At 34.6% G+C, this 19,759-nt stretch overlaps 1 protein-coding gene across 50 annotated transcripts in view; it reads left to right on the forward strand.

Annotated features, from left to right (window-relative positions):
- Positions 1-19,759, forward strand: part of CLOCK (clock circadian regulator) — a 124,047-nt gene that overhangs the window by 52,628 nt on the left and 51,660 nt on the right. For 30 of the 50 annotated variants that reach the window (XM_005608761.4, XM_070261664.1, XM_005608763.4 and 27 more), the window contains 5 exon segments: positions 3,564-3,653; positions 5,748-5,807; positions 10,252-10,400; positions 13,310-13,401; positions 18,061-18,150. In XM_005608761.4, the coding sequence (XP_005608818.1) occupies positions 3,607-3,653; positions 5,748-5,807; positions 10,252-10,400; positions 13,310-13,401; positions 18,061-18,150 (438 nt within the window). In that variant the 5' untranslated portion in view covers positions 3,564-3,606. 50 annotated transcript variants of the gene reach the window in all.

Raw genomic sequence — 19,759 nt, forward strand, 5'->3', positions numbered from 1 at the left:
CTTTTTCTCCCCAAAGCCCCCCAGTACATAGTTGTATATTCTTCGTTGTGGGTCCTTCTAGTTGTGGTATGTGGGACGCTGCCTCAGCGTGGTTTGATGAGTAGTGCCATGTCCATGCCCAGGATTCGAACCAACGAAACAACTGGGCCGCCTGCAGCGGAGCGCACAGACTTAACCACTCGGCCACGGGGCCAGCTCCAGAATTAGAAACTTTTGAGAGCAAAAGGAGACAATTTTAATAGTTACCCTGGGACAACTCAGATGCATTGGGACTGTGTAGGCAGCCTGCCAAAAACAGAAACAATCAGGTAACAAAATAAAGGATGTTAGAGATAGGGTGTTAACTACCAAAAGAAACAGTTAAAGAGATGAAAGTGGTGGAAAATGGGAAATGAGCATCAGAGGCCTTCTGATTTTTTAATGAGTCTTATAAAACTATTTGGACACTTTAAACTTTGAATATGTACTACATTGGTGAAAATAAACACCAAATTTTAAAATGAGAGTGAATGGTATTAAAGACATTGAAACAGCAACTATACTCAACTCTGACAAGCAGTTTTCCTGTGAAAGGGAGCAGAAAAGGAGGGCAGTACCTGAAGCAGGTTGATAGGTCAAGGGAGGGTTTGTTTTGTTTGTTTTTTAAGGTAAAATCCTGAACTGTTGGTCGGAATAATCCAGTTTAGAGGGAGAAATTTGTAATGTAGGAATGGAAAGCCTTGAGAGGTGACAGCAGATGGAATTCACAGGAGAAGTAGTATCATGTCGTTAGATACAGCACAGTTTATTTTTAATGCAGAATGTGTTGTTTTATGTATAAGGGTTCTTTTCTAAAGATGGACTGCAGGCACTGAGATTTTCTGTTAATTATGTGTGATGTTGCATGCTGAATTAAAAACATATCAGCTTCTGTATTTGGCTAGTTTGAGCTGTTTATAAAGTTTCTTAGTGGCAATATCTTCCCATTTAATAAATATTTTTTAAAGCTTGTTTTTAAAATATTTATAGAAGACTTATGCTGTCCTTGCCCTCTGCTGTCATAAAATACTAATGTGGTGCTCACCCGCTGGGAAGTCATATCACTGAATGACTTTGAGCCCAAGTTGCTTATGCAAAGGAGCATTTGATTCCCAGCTGTAACTCGATCCTTTATAGTTTAATTTGTGAACTTTGGACTCCAGTGACAGTAACTGATCCTTTCAAAGATTATTGCATGCCATACTGGCCTAGTAATATCAATATTTAAAAATAAGAGACTTTTAATAATAAGATTTAATCTATATTAGATTATATACTTGAAATCCCTTGCTGTGTGTAGGGACATTGCGTGTCTTCTAAAACTGAATCCTTAGAATCCATAGCACGAGCAAGTGTGATTCTGGCTAATCTTTTTTATACTGAAAGCGTGAATCTTAGGGTAGTCCCCAAACAAGATCTTTTGGCTGTTCCCCCATTACCGCTTTGTTTTGTTAAAATTAATTAGACACTAAAGGAGTTAAGAGGAATCTTCTCACAAATACTCTAGAGGACATAGTCGGGCCTATTTCACTTCTTCTCTTATCTGTCCCTTAAATATGGCAAACCTGTCAGTTGGCTGGAAGAGTAGAGAAAAGGTCTTGACTAGACTATTAGAGATACAGTCTTCTGTTGTCCAGTTATCTGGACAAAAAATAATGTTTGGGAAAATATTGTTAACAACAGTAATAAAATAGGCTGTCAGTCTGTATCTTCTAAATCATTTTGGATTCACTCTTCTTAGAGTCAGGATGGCCCTTCCTGTAGTCTAAGCCCTAATTCTTGGGGTCCTCTTTTTTTTTTTTTTTTTGCTTTTTTACCCTACCTCTTGATAATTAAACAAGCATATACTTGGTGCCTTATAAGGCTCAGATCTGGCCTTTTAACTTTAAGCTGAAACTATTCTTTCTAAATTCACCCTAATTGGCTCTGTTACCTTTGCACTGTTCTTTTTGTTCTAGTGATAGAACCAACCTGTTAGTACCATGATGATAAGTATGTCTTTTGGACCAGAGGGTTGTACTTAGCTGATCTTTAAAGTCTCTTCTAACTCTAAAGTACTGTAATTCTGTGTTTCATCTGCTAATGTTGACCCAGACACTTAAAATCAGTATTTTATCCTAGTGCTAGTTCTTTTTATTTTTCCCTCTGACTCCCCTGCTCATTTTCTTTTAAGAATTCTTAGCCCTTCACACTCCCACTTCTGCAGCCATAACCTCAAGGCAATGTAGCATCATTTATCAACGGTTACTCTCTCTCCCTCTCATGAATGTACATTTGAAAACAATGATAGAATATTTTAGAATCTCGGGTTGTGAGAACACCTTTACTCTTCTCTGGTTTAGTTAGAGTTATACATTATACTATTTTCTAAATTTTAAATCAAAATTATAACAGTTAAAGTAGAATGTCTTGTGCCTCAAAACTGTTGGATACTTACTAGACTTAAGGTGGTTATTTAATATTTAACTCATAACTGTAGAACGTAAGTATATTGTGTGGATAAAACCTGCCTTATACTTTAGAAAAACTGTATAGAATATAGACGAGACAAATATTAGGCTTATGATTCAGTTTTAAAGTAGTAAATTTTAATTCCTTGATGTAGGTATGAGACTCTTTTTAATAAGACTGTTCTATACTTGACTTGCCTTCACTCCTCTACCATTCTTATTCTCACTTTATGCTCTAGTAGTTAAAACTTTTAAGTTGTAACCTGCCTAGATTTTCTCTAAAGAACATGCTGAACTCACTCTTAAGTTTCTCACATATGTTGCTCTCTTATCTTATTGTGGTTTAGAATCCTTTCAGCTATTACCTGTCTTGTCCTCTAGTCTGTTATTTCTCAAACTTAAATGATCGTACAAATCACATGGGGACCTTGTTAAAATGTAGGTTCTGATTCAGTAGGACTGGGGTGGGGCCCAGGATTCTCTGTTTTAACAAGCTATCATTGATGCCAGTGCTGATGGTGTCTGGACCATATTTTCAGTAACAACAATCTAGATTACCTGACAACTCATTGTCATCGAGAATATTTCCTGTGACTCCTCCCTGTATACCTTTGTTACCACTTTTATTATAATTATTTAGGTATCTATCTCCCTATTCAATTGCGGTTTTTTGCCTTCAGAGACTGTCTTTCATCCTTTTATCCCCAAACTTAGCATACTGTTTAACAGAAAATAGGATTTCAACAAATGTTTGTTGCTGATTAGATGGTATTATTACAGCCTGTTTACAGTTACATAGTCTAATACATATACTGAATATTAAGAGTAGCTTTTAATTTTGATTATTCTATAATAGAAAGAAAATGAATTACGGACTTGAATTTTTTTTCCCCGTAGTCCTTTTTTTAGAAGGAAAGAAAGCCTCAAATGTGCCCCAACTAAAGGTATTTGCTTGAAAATAATGTTCCAGCCTTTGGTACAAAGAAAACCATTTTGAAGTCTCTATACTAACATAGAGTATTTCCCAAGATTACTGTGTTTGTAGAAATAAGTTTTTAGACAACTAATGACCATTTATTTTTTTTTCCACCCAAGGAGAAGTACAAATGTCTACCACAAGACGAAAACGTAGTATGTTATGTTGTTTACCGTAAGCTGTAGTAAAATGAGCTCGATGATTGACAGGTATGTTTTTAGAGACTCTTTATTTGGAATTATATAAAGCTATTTTAAAATTCACTATTAGAGTAATGGTCTATATCACACTGATAAAAGGAGTTTTCTGCTTAAATTACTCTTATATTTAATTTCTGTGTTGAGCAAACATAGCGTAATAGTAAGAAAGATATATTATCTATAGCCACAGTCAACAGCAGATGACTTGTTTTCTAAAGAAGTTTTGACTATAATTTTCAGTGATTTGGTCAGAGCTGTTCTGAAAGAAATTTGTGCCAGTTGTAAATGTTTCCTTGGTACCTTATAGAATCTTCTATCTCCTTATCTCTTGTCTTTTTTCTCCTTATCTTTTGGTGCTAACTTCATCCCTTTAAGCGTTTTAGCATTTGTGACTGATAAGAGGTAACTATACCATCATGTGCTGCATAATGGTGTTTTGGTCAATGACAGTGGTCCCATAAGGTTAGTACTTTATAGCCTAGGTGTGTAGCAGGCTGTACTATCTCCGTTTGTATACTACACTCTGTGATGCTTGCACAAGGATGAAATCACCTAAGGACACATCTCTCAGAATATATCCCCATTGTTAAGTGACACATGACTGTAATTAGGATTTCATTAGTTGAAAGTATGATCTTTAAATCTTACTGTTGGGAAGAAGATAAAACCTTTGTCTTTCTTTGTTAAGGCTTCTTTTTTTTTTTTTAACATTTTAACATCTCTGACGTTGGGATTCATCTTATAGTTGGCTTATCATAGTTTAATTGGTAGCTTTTTTTTCTTTCTTAGTGGCATATAAAATACTAAGTCTTATAGTCAATGATGTCCTAAATTTGATGAAATACAGTAACAGATTTTAAGCATCTACTCTTTGACAGCTAATGTGCAGAATGCTTTTTATATGTTGCTTAACCTCACAATAATTCCATGAGATTTTTACACATGCTCTTGATTTTATTTGTTAGAATGCTCTTCATCTGTATCTTCCCCAAACCAACCCCTTACTGTTACTTAGATCTCAGCTCCAATGTCCCCACTTCAACAAGTCCTTCCCTAACCACTTAGACTAAAGTAACTACCCAGTAACTAAAACATCGTCCCTTTTTTGAAGAATAAAACTTATCATACTTTTTAGTGTTGATTTGTTTCTTTCTACAAGAAAATTAGCTGTAGGAGAGCAGGGACCTCTGTGTCGGGTAACTATGTCCAGAACAGAGCCTGGCACATGAGTGTTAATAAATATTTGTCAGATGACTCAGTAATCAGTGAAAATGTAACAATGTGCTACATATTGTGATGTTTATGAGTGATTTGTGGTCTTATAAAGTGAATGTCTCCGAAAATATATTTTTTAAACTATGTTATTATAATTAAAAATAATTTCAAATGAATCATTTTATATAATGGCAAATACACTGACTTTCTATAAGTTTTCACTGGTTACTAAAAATTTGAAATGATACTTAACCTCTAATTAAATTAAATTCTAGTTTACCATGGTTGTATATATGGACATACCTCGGAGATATTGTGGGTTCTGTTCCAGACCACCACAATTAAGTGAATATTGCCATAAAATGAGTCACATGAATTTTTTTGGTTTCCTAGTGCATATAGAAGTTATGTTTATACTATACTGTAGTCTGTTAAGTGTGCAATAGCATTATATCTAATAAAGCACTATATATACCTTAATTTGAAAATACTTTATTGCTAAAAAATGCTAACCATCATCTGAACCTTCAGCAAGTTGTAATCTTTTTTATTGGTGGAGAGTCTTGTTAAAAAACATGATATTTGCAAAGTGCAGTAAAGTGAGGCACAGTAAAATGTGGTATGCCTGTATAGTACAGTTGAGTAAGTAGTTTTAAAATTCACATTTGTAATAAACTTTTAAAAATGGAATTAAATATGTCTAAACTTTAATTTTCTAGTATTTATTAGAAAACAGGTTAGTAGTTACTGAGTTTGCAGTTGTACAGTCCATTGATTCTACAATAATCCTAGGATATAACTGATTTGATTCACGTGTCATTTTAGTATTACCGTTGCTTAGTGAAACTGCTCTTATATTTTCTCTATCTACTTTCTTTTTTCTTTTAGAGATGATGGTAGTATTTTTGATGGGTTGGTGGAAGAAGATGACAAGGACAAAGCAAAAAGGTAGTTCAACTTAAGACATAAAATAGTAAATAAATGAATAGTAAGTATAGTCATGCACCGCCTAATGTTTCAGTCAACGATGGACCTCATATATGACAATGTTCCCATAGGGTTAATACCACGTAGCCTTAGTGCATAGTAGGCTATACCCTCTAGGTTTGTGTAAGTATGCTCTACAATGTTTGTACAATGACAAGGTCACCTAATGATGCATTTCTCAAGACGTATCCCTGTCCTTAAATGATGCATGACTGTAAATGTAAAAGTAAATAGTAAATCAGTGATTTCCAAAAGCTGTGTGCCTTAAGAACTTAGATATATTAGCAAAGTGGAAGAGCTTAGACTATCAGAATACTCTTTATAAATTAAATAAAATTATCCTCTAGAGGTGCCCTTCTCATCACATGATATTATGGGTACATAATATGTATATGATATCACTAGACATGTTAACCTTCATCACGTAGCTAAGGTAGAGTTTTCCTGGATTCACCATTATAGTTACTATTTTTCCCTTAACCTACTCTATACTTTGGAAGCAAATTATTAAGTGCAGCTCATCTTCAGAGTAGGGATGAGGAGAATTAAGCTCCACTTTCCATAGAAGGGGATATCTACACATATTTGGAATTCTTCTGTAAAAAAATTGTCTCCCATTTATTTATATCTGTATGGTCTCATGTATATTTATTTTATACTTTGATATACTCTAGTACTGTTTTGTTTATTTTGTTCCTCAAATTGTTCCAGCTTTGGTCATTGGCGGGGGGCATCTTTTACGGTTGGTTCCTGTGCTCTTTGACATGCCTCCATTTTCTAATAGAAGGGAAAGTAGATGATGGAGAGAGGAGGGAGGAAAGAATTGTTGAAGAGGTATTATCAAGTAGGTGAGGGACTGGGATATAGAGCCTTGGTGGTGATGACCTTATGTGGGCTTCAACCTTGAATAGGATCCTTGACAGTTAATTACAGTATCAGGAGGGTGGGTCCAGGTAGCATCGCAGTCAAGTTTGTGGTCCTTGAGAGTGAGTGGTAAACACTGTTTTTTCCCCAGCCATGTTGAATTTGTGGGTGCTTAGACAGGGGCAGAGGGTGTTGTAGCATTATACACAGATACTAAAGATATGCATATAATAATTCCTCACTGTCTGTATTTAGTAAAATGAAAGGTACTGGGATGAGAAAAATATTCACAGTAACCAGGTAAATTGCTAAATATTTTAATGATTAAAATACATCTGAGAAGAAGATTTTGAGGAAAGCTATATAACTTTATTCAAGGAAATAAAAAGACTTGAATTTGAAGCTAACACTATATAGGATAACTCCTATCCCTTAACCTCAGTCTAGTGGAGGAAATTTCTTACAAAATGCTTCAGGGTAGAGATAGAATCTCTGATAAGTTGGGAATAATCAGGCCTGCCCTAATGAAGAGGCAGAACTCTAAGGAATGGACTTGGACAGTCTTAAAGGCCAGGTTAATAGATGGATAAGGTGAGTCAAGGGTATTTTATTTGCAGAGGCTCTGAAGGTTTGATCATGTTTTTAGGGAACCAAAAAGACTGTGGCTGTGGGAAAGCTTGGAGAAAGAGAAGGAACTTTATAATAATGCTGTCAGATTAAACAGGACCACATTGAATTCTTACTGAAAACAATGATGAGTTAAAGACCTTAGCATTAAACTAAGATGAAAGGGAGTTTTATACCTGCCCCCCAAAATGAAACATCTGTGGCCTGTTATCAGTGAAGTCATCACAAGGGCTGAGTACTTCCAACCTGAATATAATATGAAGTAAAGTTTGCTTTAATGGGTGTGATCCAGTGGTAGAGTTGGCAGTGATACTTGATTTCTATATATTTTCTTCCTCTGGAGTCAAAATGGCTGATTTGGATTATTACTTCATGGTATCTGTATGACCCTGGGCATGTTCTTCTTTATGCCTGAGTTGTCACACCTGTAAAAATGAAAAATAGGGGCTGGCCCGCTGTTGTAGTGGTTAAGTTCGTACACTCTGCTTCAGCGGGCTGGGATTTGCCAGTTCAGATCCTGGGCGCAGACCTGCACACCGCTTATCAAGCCATGCTGTGGTGGCATCCCACGTAGAACTAGAAGGGCTTAGAACTATGATATACAACTATGTACTGGGGCTTTGGGGAGAAAAAAAGAAGAAAGAAAGAAAAGAAAAATAATAATAAAGTCTACCTAGTAGGAATAAATGATATTTCATAAATGTTTACAGTAGTGCTTGGCACTTTAATTATACAATAAGTATTGGCTGTTATTTTTACCTCAAACCCATGTGTTCAGATATTTCATATATACTGATTCTCAGATGCTTATTTCATGCTTACTCTTTTCTAGAGGAACATAGCTAGGTCCATCTGTCTAAGCCTGTTGTGTATGACCTTTAAAATGTCAAACAGGCAATTTCACAATATCTGAATTCTCCCCAAATCATCTGTTCACCAAAACCAGTATCACATGTTATATTTCACATTGGTAATCAGCATTATCAGTAACTTGGGGATCCCCTTAGATTTCCCTTTTGCGTTCCCCCTCCCAACCAAACCTGAATTACCTAGAGTTGATAGTTCTGCCTCTTAACCCTCAAACCCACACTGCTCTGTTAACGCTGCCATGGTTTATAGGCTAGAATATTGCACTTGCCTCCTAAATGGTCATCTACCCTCCAGTCTACTGGCATACAGTAATTTTTCAATAGTATTTGCTAAATGAATGTGTTTTGCCAAGCACTGATCCTTTCATCATTGATGCCAGAATGGTCTTATTGACAAGCAATTCTGTTCATATCATTTCTTTGCTTAAAACCTTTCACTGCCTTCCCATGGCTTTCAGGATGAAACTAAAATGCTTCTATGTAGCATAAAAACGTCTTGAATTATTTTCAGTACTTATTACTCTCACCCACCCCTAACTCTAGCATAGTTGGGAACAGAAAGCCTGTGCACTAGCCACATTAGCCATGCTTACTTGTGATGGATTTTCATCTTTATACAAGTTTCCTATGCCTGGAATGCCCTGTACACACCTCACTACTATCCTTTTCTCACTCAGCCTTCATGACTCAATTTAGCACACTAGGATGCCATCCCTGATTCCTCTGAGTTTCCATAGGAATTAGGTGAATTTCTTGAAAGGGCTTGTCTTTGCCCAGTATCCTTAATCCTTCTTAGCACAGTCTCTGTCATTATAGCAAGCACACAATGTTTGATGAGGGAGTCAGTTAATATCTATTATGTCTCTGAAGAGGTTTAAACAATTACATTTTTTTCCAGTACTAATATAGAATAAATACTTATTCTTTACTGGAAAACAAAAAATAAGTAAAATTATCCTCTGACTTTTTGGGAAAGTAGTATACTTTGCTTAAACAAAAACTGAATTTGAAAATCTGACTTCACAAAGCAGGTAATTAGAGGTATTATAGAGGTTAATTGCTCTATAAATAATTGCATTTACTTGTCTCAAGGTCTCAGTGCAATCAAATATTTGTTGACTGGTTACTGCTTCACATAGAACATTAGTAATTATTCGTTTAGCACATATATTTTGAGTGCATAAACTTTTTTAGGTGTTATGCTTACAAGCTTAGATGAAAACATTTGGGCTATATTATCAAGGAGCCTATAGCTTAATGGAGAGCCAGATATGCAAATGGCTACAGCTCTGAGGCCTGGTGTGGGACAGAGAGAGAGAGTGCAGGGTTAGCCTGATGGCAGGGGGAGTTTCATGCTTAGATTTCTGTTTGTGATTTAAAACTTAAAGGAAATGGATAACTTTCTCCTCTTTGATAATTTTTAATAATTTTATTTACACATTATATGTGCTTTCACAAAATGTATCTCAGTAATATTCATAATCACCTAATAAGGAAAATACAAATTCTTTTTTTTTTTTAAAGATTTTACTTTTCCTTTTTCTCCCCAAAGTCCCCCAGTACACAGTTGTATATTTTTAGGTGTGAGTCCTTCCAGTTGTGGGATGTGGGACACCACCTCAGCATGGCCTGATGAGTGGTACCATGTCCGCGCCCAGGATCTGAACCAGGAAAACCCTGGGCCGCCGAAGCAGAGCGTGCAAACTTAACCACTCGGCCGTGGGGCCGGCCCTCGAAAATACAAATTCTTGTAGTTAATATTAGATTAAATAAAACCTGAAATTTGAATGTTTGTCTTATAGGCATTTTCATAAAAACATATATATGCCAAATGCTTACTATATAAAAGTTTCTTTAGTGATAAACTGAGAAGACAAATTATTGCCCAAATTAACTGTATATTGTTGGTAACCTAGGAGATAAATATTTATTACCATGTATATTGACAGAGTCTATGCTATGTAGTTGTATCCAAATTGAGCATTGTAGTAAACTGTGTAATTAAATGGTTTGAAAACTGCTTATTTAATTTTTTATTTCATCAGAGTATCTAGAAACAAATCTGAAAAGAAACGTAGAGATCAATTTAATGTTCTCATTAAAGAACTGGGATCCATGCTTCCTGGTAATGCTAGAAAGATGGACAAATCTACTGTTCTACAGAAGAGCATCGATTTTTTACGAAAACATAAAGGTAAATTTTAACTTTGTAAAATGGAGTTTTTTAGTAACAAACTCTCCTTTAAAGCATAATGTGGTAGAATCTTGGCAGTCATGCTTAAGATTGGATGCTTCTTAATCTTTTTTAAGAGAGAGAAATCAATTGCCTTTTTAAAGATTTCCTGGTATGTTCATTCTTTCATTCAACAAACACTCATTTAGTGCCTATTATATCTTAGATTCTTGTGGTACAGGGTAGCCATCCTTGCCCTTAAGTAACTCAAGCCGAGGGAGACAGGCATGTGAACAGCTAATTACAATGCAGATAATTATAATGTGAGTAGTGTTTGTAAACCGTAAACTTGCTGTGAGAACACAGAGGAAAGAATGTGTCCGGGAGGCTTAAAAATAGTTGGTTTTTCAACTGAGTCTTCCTTTCAGGTTGAGTCAGGAAAAACAGCATTTCACATGGAGGATATAGGAAATAGCATATGCAAAAGCCTAGAAGCAGGGAACGTTCAATGAGTTGGAAGGTTATGGGTATATTTGAAAGAAGAGCAAGAGCCAGATTGTGAGGGCCTCATAAAGATTGTTTCAGTGTTTATCTAGGAAATAAACACTATGTTTTAAAATAAAGTGATTATCTGTTAATTGAAGAAAATCATTTTGATTAAATGAATCATGAAAAGAAAACTCAAAGAATATTAAGTATTTTTGGTAACAGAGATAATAGATGAAACACTTGTATAAGGACTTTTCCTTTTTCAGACGCAAATGAAACTGCAAAACTTCTCAGAAGGAAAATTTATAAATAGTGCCTCTATATACATCTGCCTAGCTCACTCAGTAATGCATTACTTGCTTGGTTTATGCTCCACCACTCTGAAATTATTTTTGTTAATTTCACTAATGCCACTACCCCCACCCCCTCTGCCTCTAGTAAAACAATAGCTTTTTCTTATACCTCATCCTCTTCTGCATCTCTGAAGCAGTGGAAATTTTCATCCATCCTCCACTGGCTTTCTTTTCTCTTGGCCTGTGTTATACGGCACTTCTTCATTCACCTCCCTCTTCCTAACTGAAACTAACTGCTTGCTTCTTTCTTTTTCTGCCCTCTAAATTGGACATTTCTCAAGATTTTATCTCTTATGCTCTTGCTTTCCCTACACTCTTTCCTTTGATTATCTCATTCTATAGCTTCAGCTATTGCTTGTCTATTAAACGGCTAAATCTATACTTTTAGATGCAAACTTTTCAGTCTTTTATTACCAGATAACTTCTGGATCTTTCTTTTGCATGTCCTCAAACTCGATGCATCCAAAACTGAATTCATTTTCATTTTGTCAAGTCACCTCTTTCTCTCAACTTTCCTTTTCCATTTGTCCTTTTTCCATTTCCATTTCCTAACTCTTTTCAGTCCCCCAAGGACTCAAACCTGAAAAGACTATTGGATGTTTTTCATCTTCCTTATTAGTTCTATATCACAGTTGCCAAATTCTGCTGATTCTTCTGTAAATGTGTCAAAATTGCTGGTCTTCATTTTTATTGCCACCGTTATCATTACATTTTACCTCTGCACATAGCATTTCCACTAACCTAAGTGTCCCTTGTTAGATAGCACACTCAGTCCCTCAGACGTTGTGGTTCAGTAAGTGATTGTTGAATGAAATGAAATAGAGTATTAATTTTGGCATTAAGTAAATCAGCTTTTTTTTTTCAAAATTGGATATATAATTCTCACAAAAGTAAAATTTTCCTTAAATTGAAAGGGAATTCTTATATGCTTATTACTCTAAAAGAAGTCTATGTTTAACTGAACTTGATGGGATTTGCTTGTGGATTTAAATCTCTTGTTTCAGAGTATATATAATTCTTGTGAATTTGAAAAGCATGACTATGTTCCACAGAATTAGTAGCTGGACTTCTTAAGTTACTCTTCATATTCTAGTACAGGCATTTCCAGTATGCCAAATTTGGGGTGTCAATTTAATATGCTATATTTGTATATCTCTATATTTATATAGAAAAATTAAAATAACTTAGTCTGTACTTTTCACTGTACATTAGAGTATATTTTGTAGAGTAAAATCTATGACATGGAGTTTTATTTTGCCTGGTTGTTTTAGTATGTCTGCATTTAAAAATGGAAAAGCATTTATTACCTAAATAGTTCAGGTTTCATCATTTATGAATAGCTCTCTCATAACTAAGTCCATTAGAAGTATGTTGCAAAATAAACTGTAGTAATAGTGTTAAAATGTGTGCCCCAAGCCAGGGATCTCCAAATTTTTGACCAGTCACTACCACTAAGAAAACATGCGAGAGGATACTAAGCAAAACCACTCTGGGATTATTACTATAAAGGTTTTGCCTGAAATCTTAATTTAGTTTCCTTGATTAATTAAGAATAGTATACCTCTGTCTGGGAGGAATCTTTCTGCCAGGCAATAGGCAGGCCTAAAGTCTTCTTTGTTAAAGCAGACTGGCTGACCTCCTTGGCTCTTTTCCTCCAGGCTCATGTCCTTAGGCCTGCTCTAGATTCTGCCATTTAAATGTCAAGGAAAGGAAGAGGAAGAGAATTTCTTCATAACGCTTGATCTAATCTGCTTGTTCTAATTTGGTTTTGGTTGTTCTGTCAAGCAGGAAACAATCTCAGGCCTATCAGCAACATAGGCTATCAAAGCTCCCTGGAAAAGCCAGAGACTAGTATTTCCAAGACACTAAATCCAAGGAGATAACTTGCCACATTAGCTCAAATATTTCATCATACCAAAACCTGGACCTCCTGATACTTACCTAGACCAACAAATGTTATTGCCTATGCTTCCCGTCTTTCCTTAGAGTGGGAGGAGAGAAGGCAACTTGTAGGACTTTTGCACCACCCTCCTCCCCTTCCCCCGTGTTTGGAGTATGTCACTAATGTGTCAAATAATCTGTTTACAGAAATTACTGCACAGTCAGATGCTAGTGAAATTCGACAAGACTGGAAACCTACATTCCTTAGTAATGAAGAGTTTACACAATTAATGTTAGAGGTACGTCCAGATTTACTTTTTGAGGTTTTATTTTCCTTACAAAAGAAATCACAGGGGTGACTAATTTTAGTATAGTTTTAACAGTTTAATATTGAAAAGTCTTAATTCATTGTAAATCAATAAATTGTATCTTCAATTAAAATTAATTGGTTTTAAGTATTGTAAGGAAATAGCACCAAGCGGTAAAGTAATACCAAATTTTCATATTTTCAATATTATCTAAAGTTGTGAGAGGCTTGATAAAAGTCAGAAACGCATAGCTACCAAGTTTCTCTACCTGAGACCACATTAACAACGTTCAAATGAAGAATAATATGTATTATTCATCACATGAAATTTATCTTACCAGACAGTAGGATTTTTTTTAACAAATTAAAATCCCCCTAACACAACATAAAATGATAAGTGAAGTACTCTGAAAATATTAAAACAATGAAACATACATTGAAAGGCAACTCTTCTTACTCAAGTAGAAAGTTTTAAAAGTAAATAAGTAAATGTTATTCTGTGAAAAAATTATTTTTGAAAACAATTCAGAGTATATTTGCTTGTAATTGAAAAATTTAATACCTCATATAATCAATTGTAAAATCCACAAAAATTTTGTCACTCATACCTATCAATTTTATTTTTCTACTTTTTGTTTCATATGTAGAATAATATAGGTAACTGCTATGCACACAAAGTACACAGAGTTGATTGTCAAATTTCCATAAAAATTTATAGTAAATAGGAAACAGGCAGGAACGGCTAAGGATAAGAAAAATACATAACAGAAAATAGACATAGAAAGAGTACAGGAAAGCAATTGAAATGGGGATGTAGAGTTTGTTAAATAATTTACATTTCTTGTCTTGTTTGCTTGGGTCTATTATTTTAGACCTTAAGCTTTGTCTGTGTCATGTATGTGTATGTAATGACCATGTCTCAAGTGTCTTTGTATATTGACTGAGTCTGAAGCAACATAGAGTATTTTGCAAATTGAGTTATTTTTTTACTTATACTTTAGATGGAACAGTTAATCACTGGATTAATTAAGTCTTTATATAGTCAGCAAAAACGTTACCATATGAAAATTTGTTGGGGTATATATATATATTGCATATATTTAAACCTGTGTTTAAAATCTGAAAAATAACTGAGTGCTTTTTACATATTAACTCAGTGCATCTTCACAAGAATCTTATGAAGTAGATACTATTAGTGTCCCTTTCTTACTTTTGAGGAAATTGAGGAACAAAGGGATTATGAAACTTGCCCAAAGTAACACAGTAAGTAGCTCACCTAGGATTCATTGAAGGTAGACTGGCCTCTGATCCCCATGGCCTCAACCCCTGTGCACAGTGGCGCTCGTGAAACTTTTCAGTAAAAGCTAGCCATGGCATAGAACTTAGCTCAGTAATCAGCAATTAGCTCTTTAAGTTAGTGTACACTTAAGTTGTAAACCAAATAATAGTTCCTGATTTGTTAAAATGTTTTTCCTCTAAAAAGTAGTTTGACATTGTCCAAAATTCTCTGTTTAGATATAAGTAATGTGTTTATGAACGGGTACAGAAATGCTATTGTCTACAACAAAGAAAGGAAATAACTCATTTAATCACTCTATAATTTTTATTGTATGATTATATTTTCAGTGCAATGGTTTAATAAGATCTGTGTCAGTCATAAACTATTTACTTACCCTGCTTTATTGGTATGAAAAATTTTTTATAAATTCCTAAATTGGTATAATATCTATACTCATTTATTAATAACTTTAATTAAGGTAAATTACCTATTCACTAATGAGCTAAACAGAGAAGCATTGGCTTCAAATTTTTCTTAACAATTGGCAGATTTTTTTTTATTTGCCAAGGTACTTGTAGTACATACTAAGGTAAGTATAAAAAATAAAGATTCTAGAGATTATAATATACAACAGAGAAAACTTAAACATATTAAAATTTTTGAAAATAAAAAATTAGTTTTCTCATGATTATCCTCACAGCTTTTAAGGTTACATTTCTAAAAAAGTTACATTTATTTATTTTTAATATGTCAAGCATATTTTTGATTTTCAGTGAGTATTTACAACTACCAAGGAAATATACATTCTAACATTAATATGCCAAGATATGTGCAAGATACAAGAATATGTTCAAGTGTATGTATATATTGCAACCTAGGTCCAATTAACCCAGTTGTGTTACTCTTGTGTAGTCATGTTGATCAGATTACGGATAGGCAGTCCAGATAACATTTTCAGCAGAATTTCAGATGAAGGCTCTATCTTGGAATGTTAGAACTACTAGTAGAAGAGATTAGATCATTCAGTTCAGCCTCTTCATTTTATGGATGAGGCTCAGAGAAGTTGCAGCTTGTCCAAAGTCAGATAGCTAGTTAATGGAAGAACTAGGACTGAAATCTTAAAATTCATTTATTCACTTAAAATTCACTTAAAGCTTCACAGTCTTCATTGGGAGGAGGATTTCCTCCTCTCTTGCTCTCTCTTCTATCTCTCCCAAACCTTCCTCCTCAAGGCCCCTTTAGTTTTTGGTGTAACCAACTACCTTCTTGGAAAATTACATCCTTTCACTCAAAAGAAGTCTGGGCCCTGGGTCCTTTCTTGTATTAAGACTTTGGTGAAATGCTGGTGGAAGCTTTTCTGTGCTTAGGCTTTGCCTGTTTTGAAAGAGGAAAGGACGGGCTCTGGTCGTAGGAGTGAAATTAAGTCATTAAGAGTTCTGATTTCAGTTCATTCTCTTCACAGAAGAGAGTTGCACCCCACTTCCTAGCAAATATCCTAAAAGGAAATACAGATCATCATAGTAAATATTAATTAGCTTTCAAAGATGACACAATCTATCTTCACGTGAAAAAAGCATGTTCCTCTTAACATCATTTTGACCCTCTCCCTTATGAAATAATAATAATGACATTATTGTACTAAGGAGTTTTGTAAAAAATAATTTAATGAATTTGCTTAAATTACAAAGTTTTCATCGCCTTCCCCTACATTAGCTAAGGCTGAGTTTGTCTAGCCATTCTAGAAGATAGGTGTCTATTCAAAATAAGTTCTTTCTGATATCCAGATCTCTCCCCCGATAGAAGCGGAGGGGAAGGGTGCTTTTTTCCATACGTTCAACATATACTTCAACAATGACTTAGAATTAGAGGGAGATTGCTCTAACTCCCACGTCCGTAAATTATATACAAGTATTTTTTACCTGCCGTGTGCCATACGTATGCTAGGTGCTGCAGATACGATGTTGAAGAAGATAGGTATGGTTCTTACCAGAGATTACTATTCTTTGAGAGAGCCCTATAATTAAACAAGAAATCTGAATTTAGTATGATAACTTGTGATATGAGAAGAGAAATTCCTCTTATGGTATATCTTTCTTTCTATATATCTTCAACATCCGTTCCACTGGATCTTCCTTTCTTCAGCCTGTAAATATGCTTCAGTTACTTTTTTAAAATGCCTTCCTCTGATACTTGATCTCCTTAAAACTTGTCCTTTCTCCTTTCTTCTCTTCTAAAGTTCATAAAAAACGTGGTTTATAATAGCCTTCTGATCATCCACTTATCTCTTAAACTCATTATAGTTTGACTCACCTTCCTGTTGACATAACTCTTTTGAAAGTCACCAAAATTCATTTCCCATTTTCTTACTCCATATCCTATTTAATTTCGTTTTACATTGAACCATCCCTCTTCCTCCTCACTCACCTTGTCATTCTCTCTTTCCTTGACTTCCTTGATCAACAGTGTGTCTTTCTTCTCTGTCATTTTCTCTGGCACTTTCCTCCTCCTCATCTCCATGTGTAGATAATTCCTCCAAGTATTTATCTTTGGTATGCTTCTCTCTTTTGCAGATCTCATTTCTTCAGCTGTCACTTCTGTGCCTAGGACTCTCAAATGAAAATACTTTGTAATATGTAATTTACAGGATTGCTTTATTATTAAGTATTGTATCCCCTGTACTGGCTTCTCTCCTGAACTCTAACTTCACATTTCTCAATGCTTGCCTGCATTCTTTGTTCTCTAGTCTTACTGCTACTAATTTCTTCAGATCCTCATTAACTCCCCTGACTATTCCAAAAGCCACTGAGATTTTCCTAACTTAATTCTCTTTCTCCTCTAAACGCATTTTAACACTACTTCTAGACTACTCGTGAGCAAAGTCCTTATTAACCTGATATTCAAGGCCTTTCATGATCTGACAGCCTACTTTTTCAGCTTAATTTCCCTTTCACTTTCTTCCCTATGTATCTTCCTACACTTCAGTCATACACCTCTCTGTTAATGTAATCAAAAGGTGATAATGTGTTCTTTTGTGTGCCAGACGTATTATTTATGGCATATGTGCTTCCGAGGTATTGGCATCTTCCAATAAGGCCATCTTAATATAATATACATATGATAAAGATAGAACATTGTCTTTATCTTTTAGAAGCCAACTGTCCAATAGATGGCCATAGAGTGATTTTTTTCCAGAAGCATTTTAAAATGCACAAAGATAAATACTAAGGTATTGTAAAGGGGGAAAAGCTAGCATTCTGACAATGCTCTGGAAATTTCCACATTAAGTCCCTTGTCATTTATCTTAGATTTTTATTTCTGTTCTGTGAAATACTTTTTTCTTTTCATTTAACTGACCATTATGTTTAATTTCAGGCTCTTGATGGTTTTTTTTTAGCAATCATGACAGATGGAAGCATAATATATGTGTCTGAGAGTGTAACTTCATTACTTGAACATTTACCAGTGAGTATAAAAATGCTGTGATCTCTTTCTTATTTAATGCCTATTTAAACATTCTAAAGCACTTGGAGGTGGATCTCCAGAGCAGTGTTGAACCGTGTTTAGAGTGGGGATGAGAGCTCCAGATATGTCTGTTTTAGCGTGGCTATGATTTCTCAGGTCAGTCGACTCTCTACAGTGAGTAGTCAACAACCACTTTATCTAACCTCTGTTCTTCCTGCCCTCTTTATTCTGATGCTAAATTTTCAGCGTTTCCTTTTTAATCAGCCTGGTGAAGATGTTGCTAAATCAGTAAGAATATCTTGAGAATAAGTAATTTTCTACTGAGATAATTTGTTGCAGCTGGAGGAACTCATAAATAATTTTCTCTAAAGAATCATTTAGAAGAACACTAAAAGTAATAGATAAAAACATTCATGCTCTGTGATGTGAATTGATAGTGTTATAATGGCCATTTTCAATTTATCAATATGACCGAAAGGCTAGATAATTAGTAAAGAATTGTATAATTTGATTAGAATGGTAAATATATGAATTATGTTTTTGCTATTTTACTCAACATGTATTTATGAGAGAACATCTACTCTGTGCCAGACACTGTGCTAGGTGCTCTGCTGCAATTGACAGTTTTTATGAATTTGAAGTTTTTATTTAATATGTAATGTTCCTATTTAAGATGAGGCTTGTGGTATAAATATTCTGACATTACTTATAAATTACTCTTCCAATGCTCATCTCTTGAAAATTTATGACAATACAAAGTAAACTGTTCTGTAAAGGTCTCTTTCAAGAGGTGTTGAAAAGCAGCATCTCCCTCTCATTACTCTGCTCCTTTATACTTTATAAAAATAATGGACTCCACACTTAAAAGCCCAGATTCTAAAAGGGTAATTTCTTACCGAAAGCCAGACAATAAGTAATTTGCTAATTTCTTTGGTCACACAGAAAATGACTTGGTTTTCCTGCTTTTCTAGGGGCTTTATTTTCAAGTAAGCTCAAGTAGTAGGTGATTAGCCCAACATCTAAAAATTGTTTGAAAGTGAACAATGAGATTATACCAACATGTAAGTAGCAGAGAAAAGGACAGACTGATTAAACTGAATTTTCTGGGCAGCTCTATTTTAAAAAATAGTTGCATATTAAAAACAGCCAGGGAAAGAAATTCTTTATAGGATTAAGATACAATTAAGATAAGATTAAGTAATTTAAACAAAGGTATAATTATATGTTTTTAAACCACATACAATTGTTTGTATACAATTGAATTGGTTTTTCTTTCAGTTATGTATTTATAGAGACTATGTAATCTTTAATTTAGTCATAATTAGAGCATCATTTGCAATGTGGTCACACTTTTTAAAAGCCTGCTTCTTGGGCGCTTTCCTTGAACTCCATTCAGAATTGGATGCCCTTCCTCTCTGTTCTCATGTTACCTTATACATACTGCCATCAGCCATCATGACACTTACAGTGAATTGTAACTTTCTGTTTATTTTTTATAATTATGGTAGGTGTAAGCTTCTTAAGTACAGAGACTTTATCTCTGTATCCACATGGACTAGCTAGTTTCTCAGAGAGAGACACTCAATTTATTGAATATATGAAAATTAGT

This window comes from Equus caballus, chromosome 3, assembly GCF_041296265.1.
Source record: "Equus caballus isolate H_3958 breed thoroughbred chromosome 3, TB-T2T, whole genome shotgun sequence".
NCBI classification, from domain to species: Eukaryota; Metazoa; Chordata; class Mammalia; order Perissodactyla; family Equidae; genus Equus; species Equus caballus.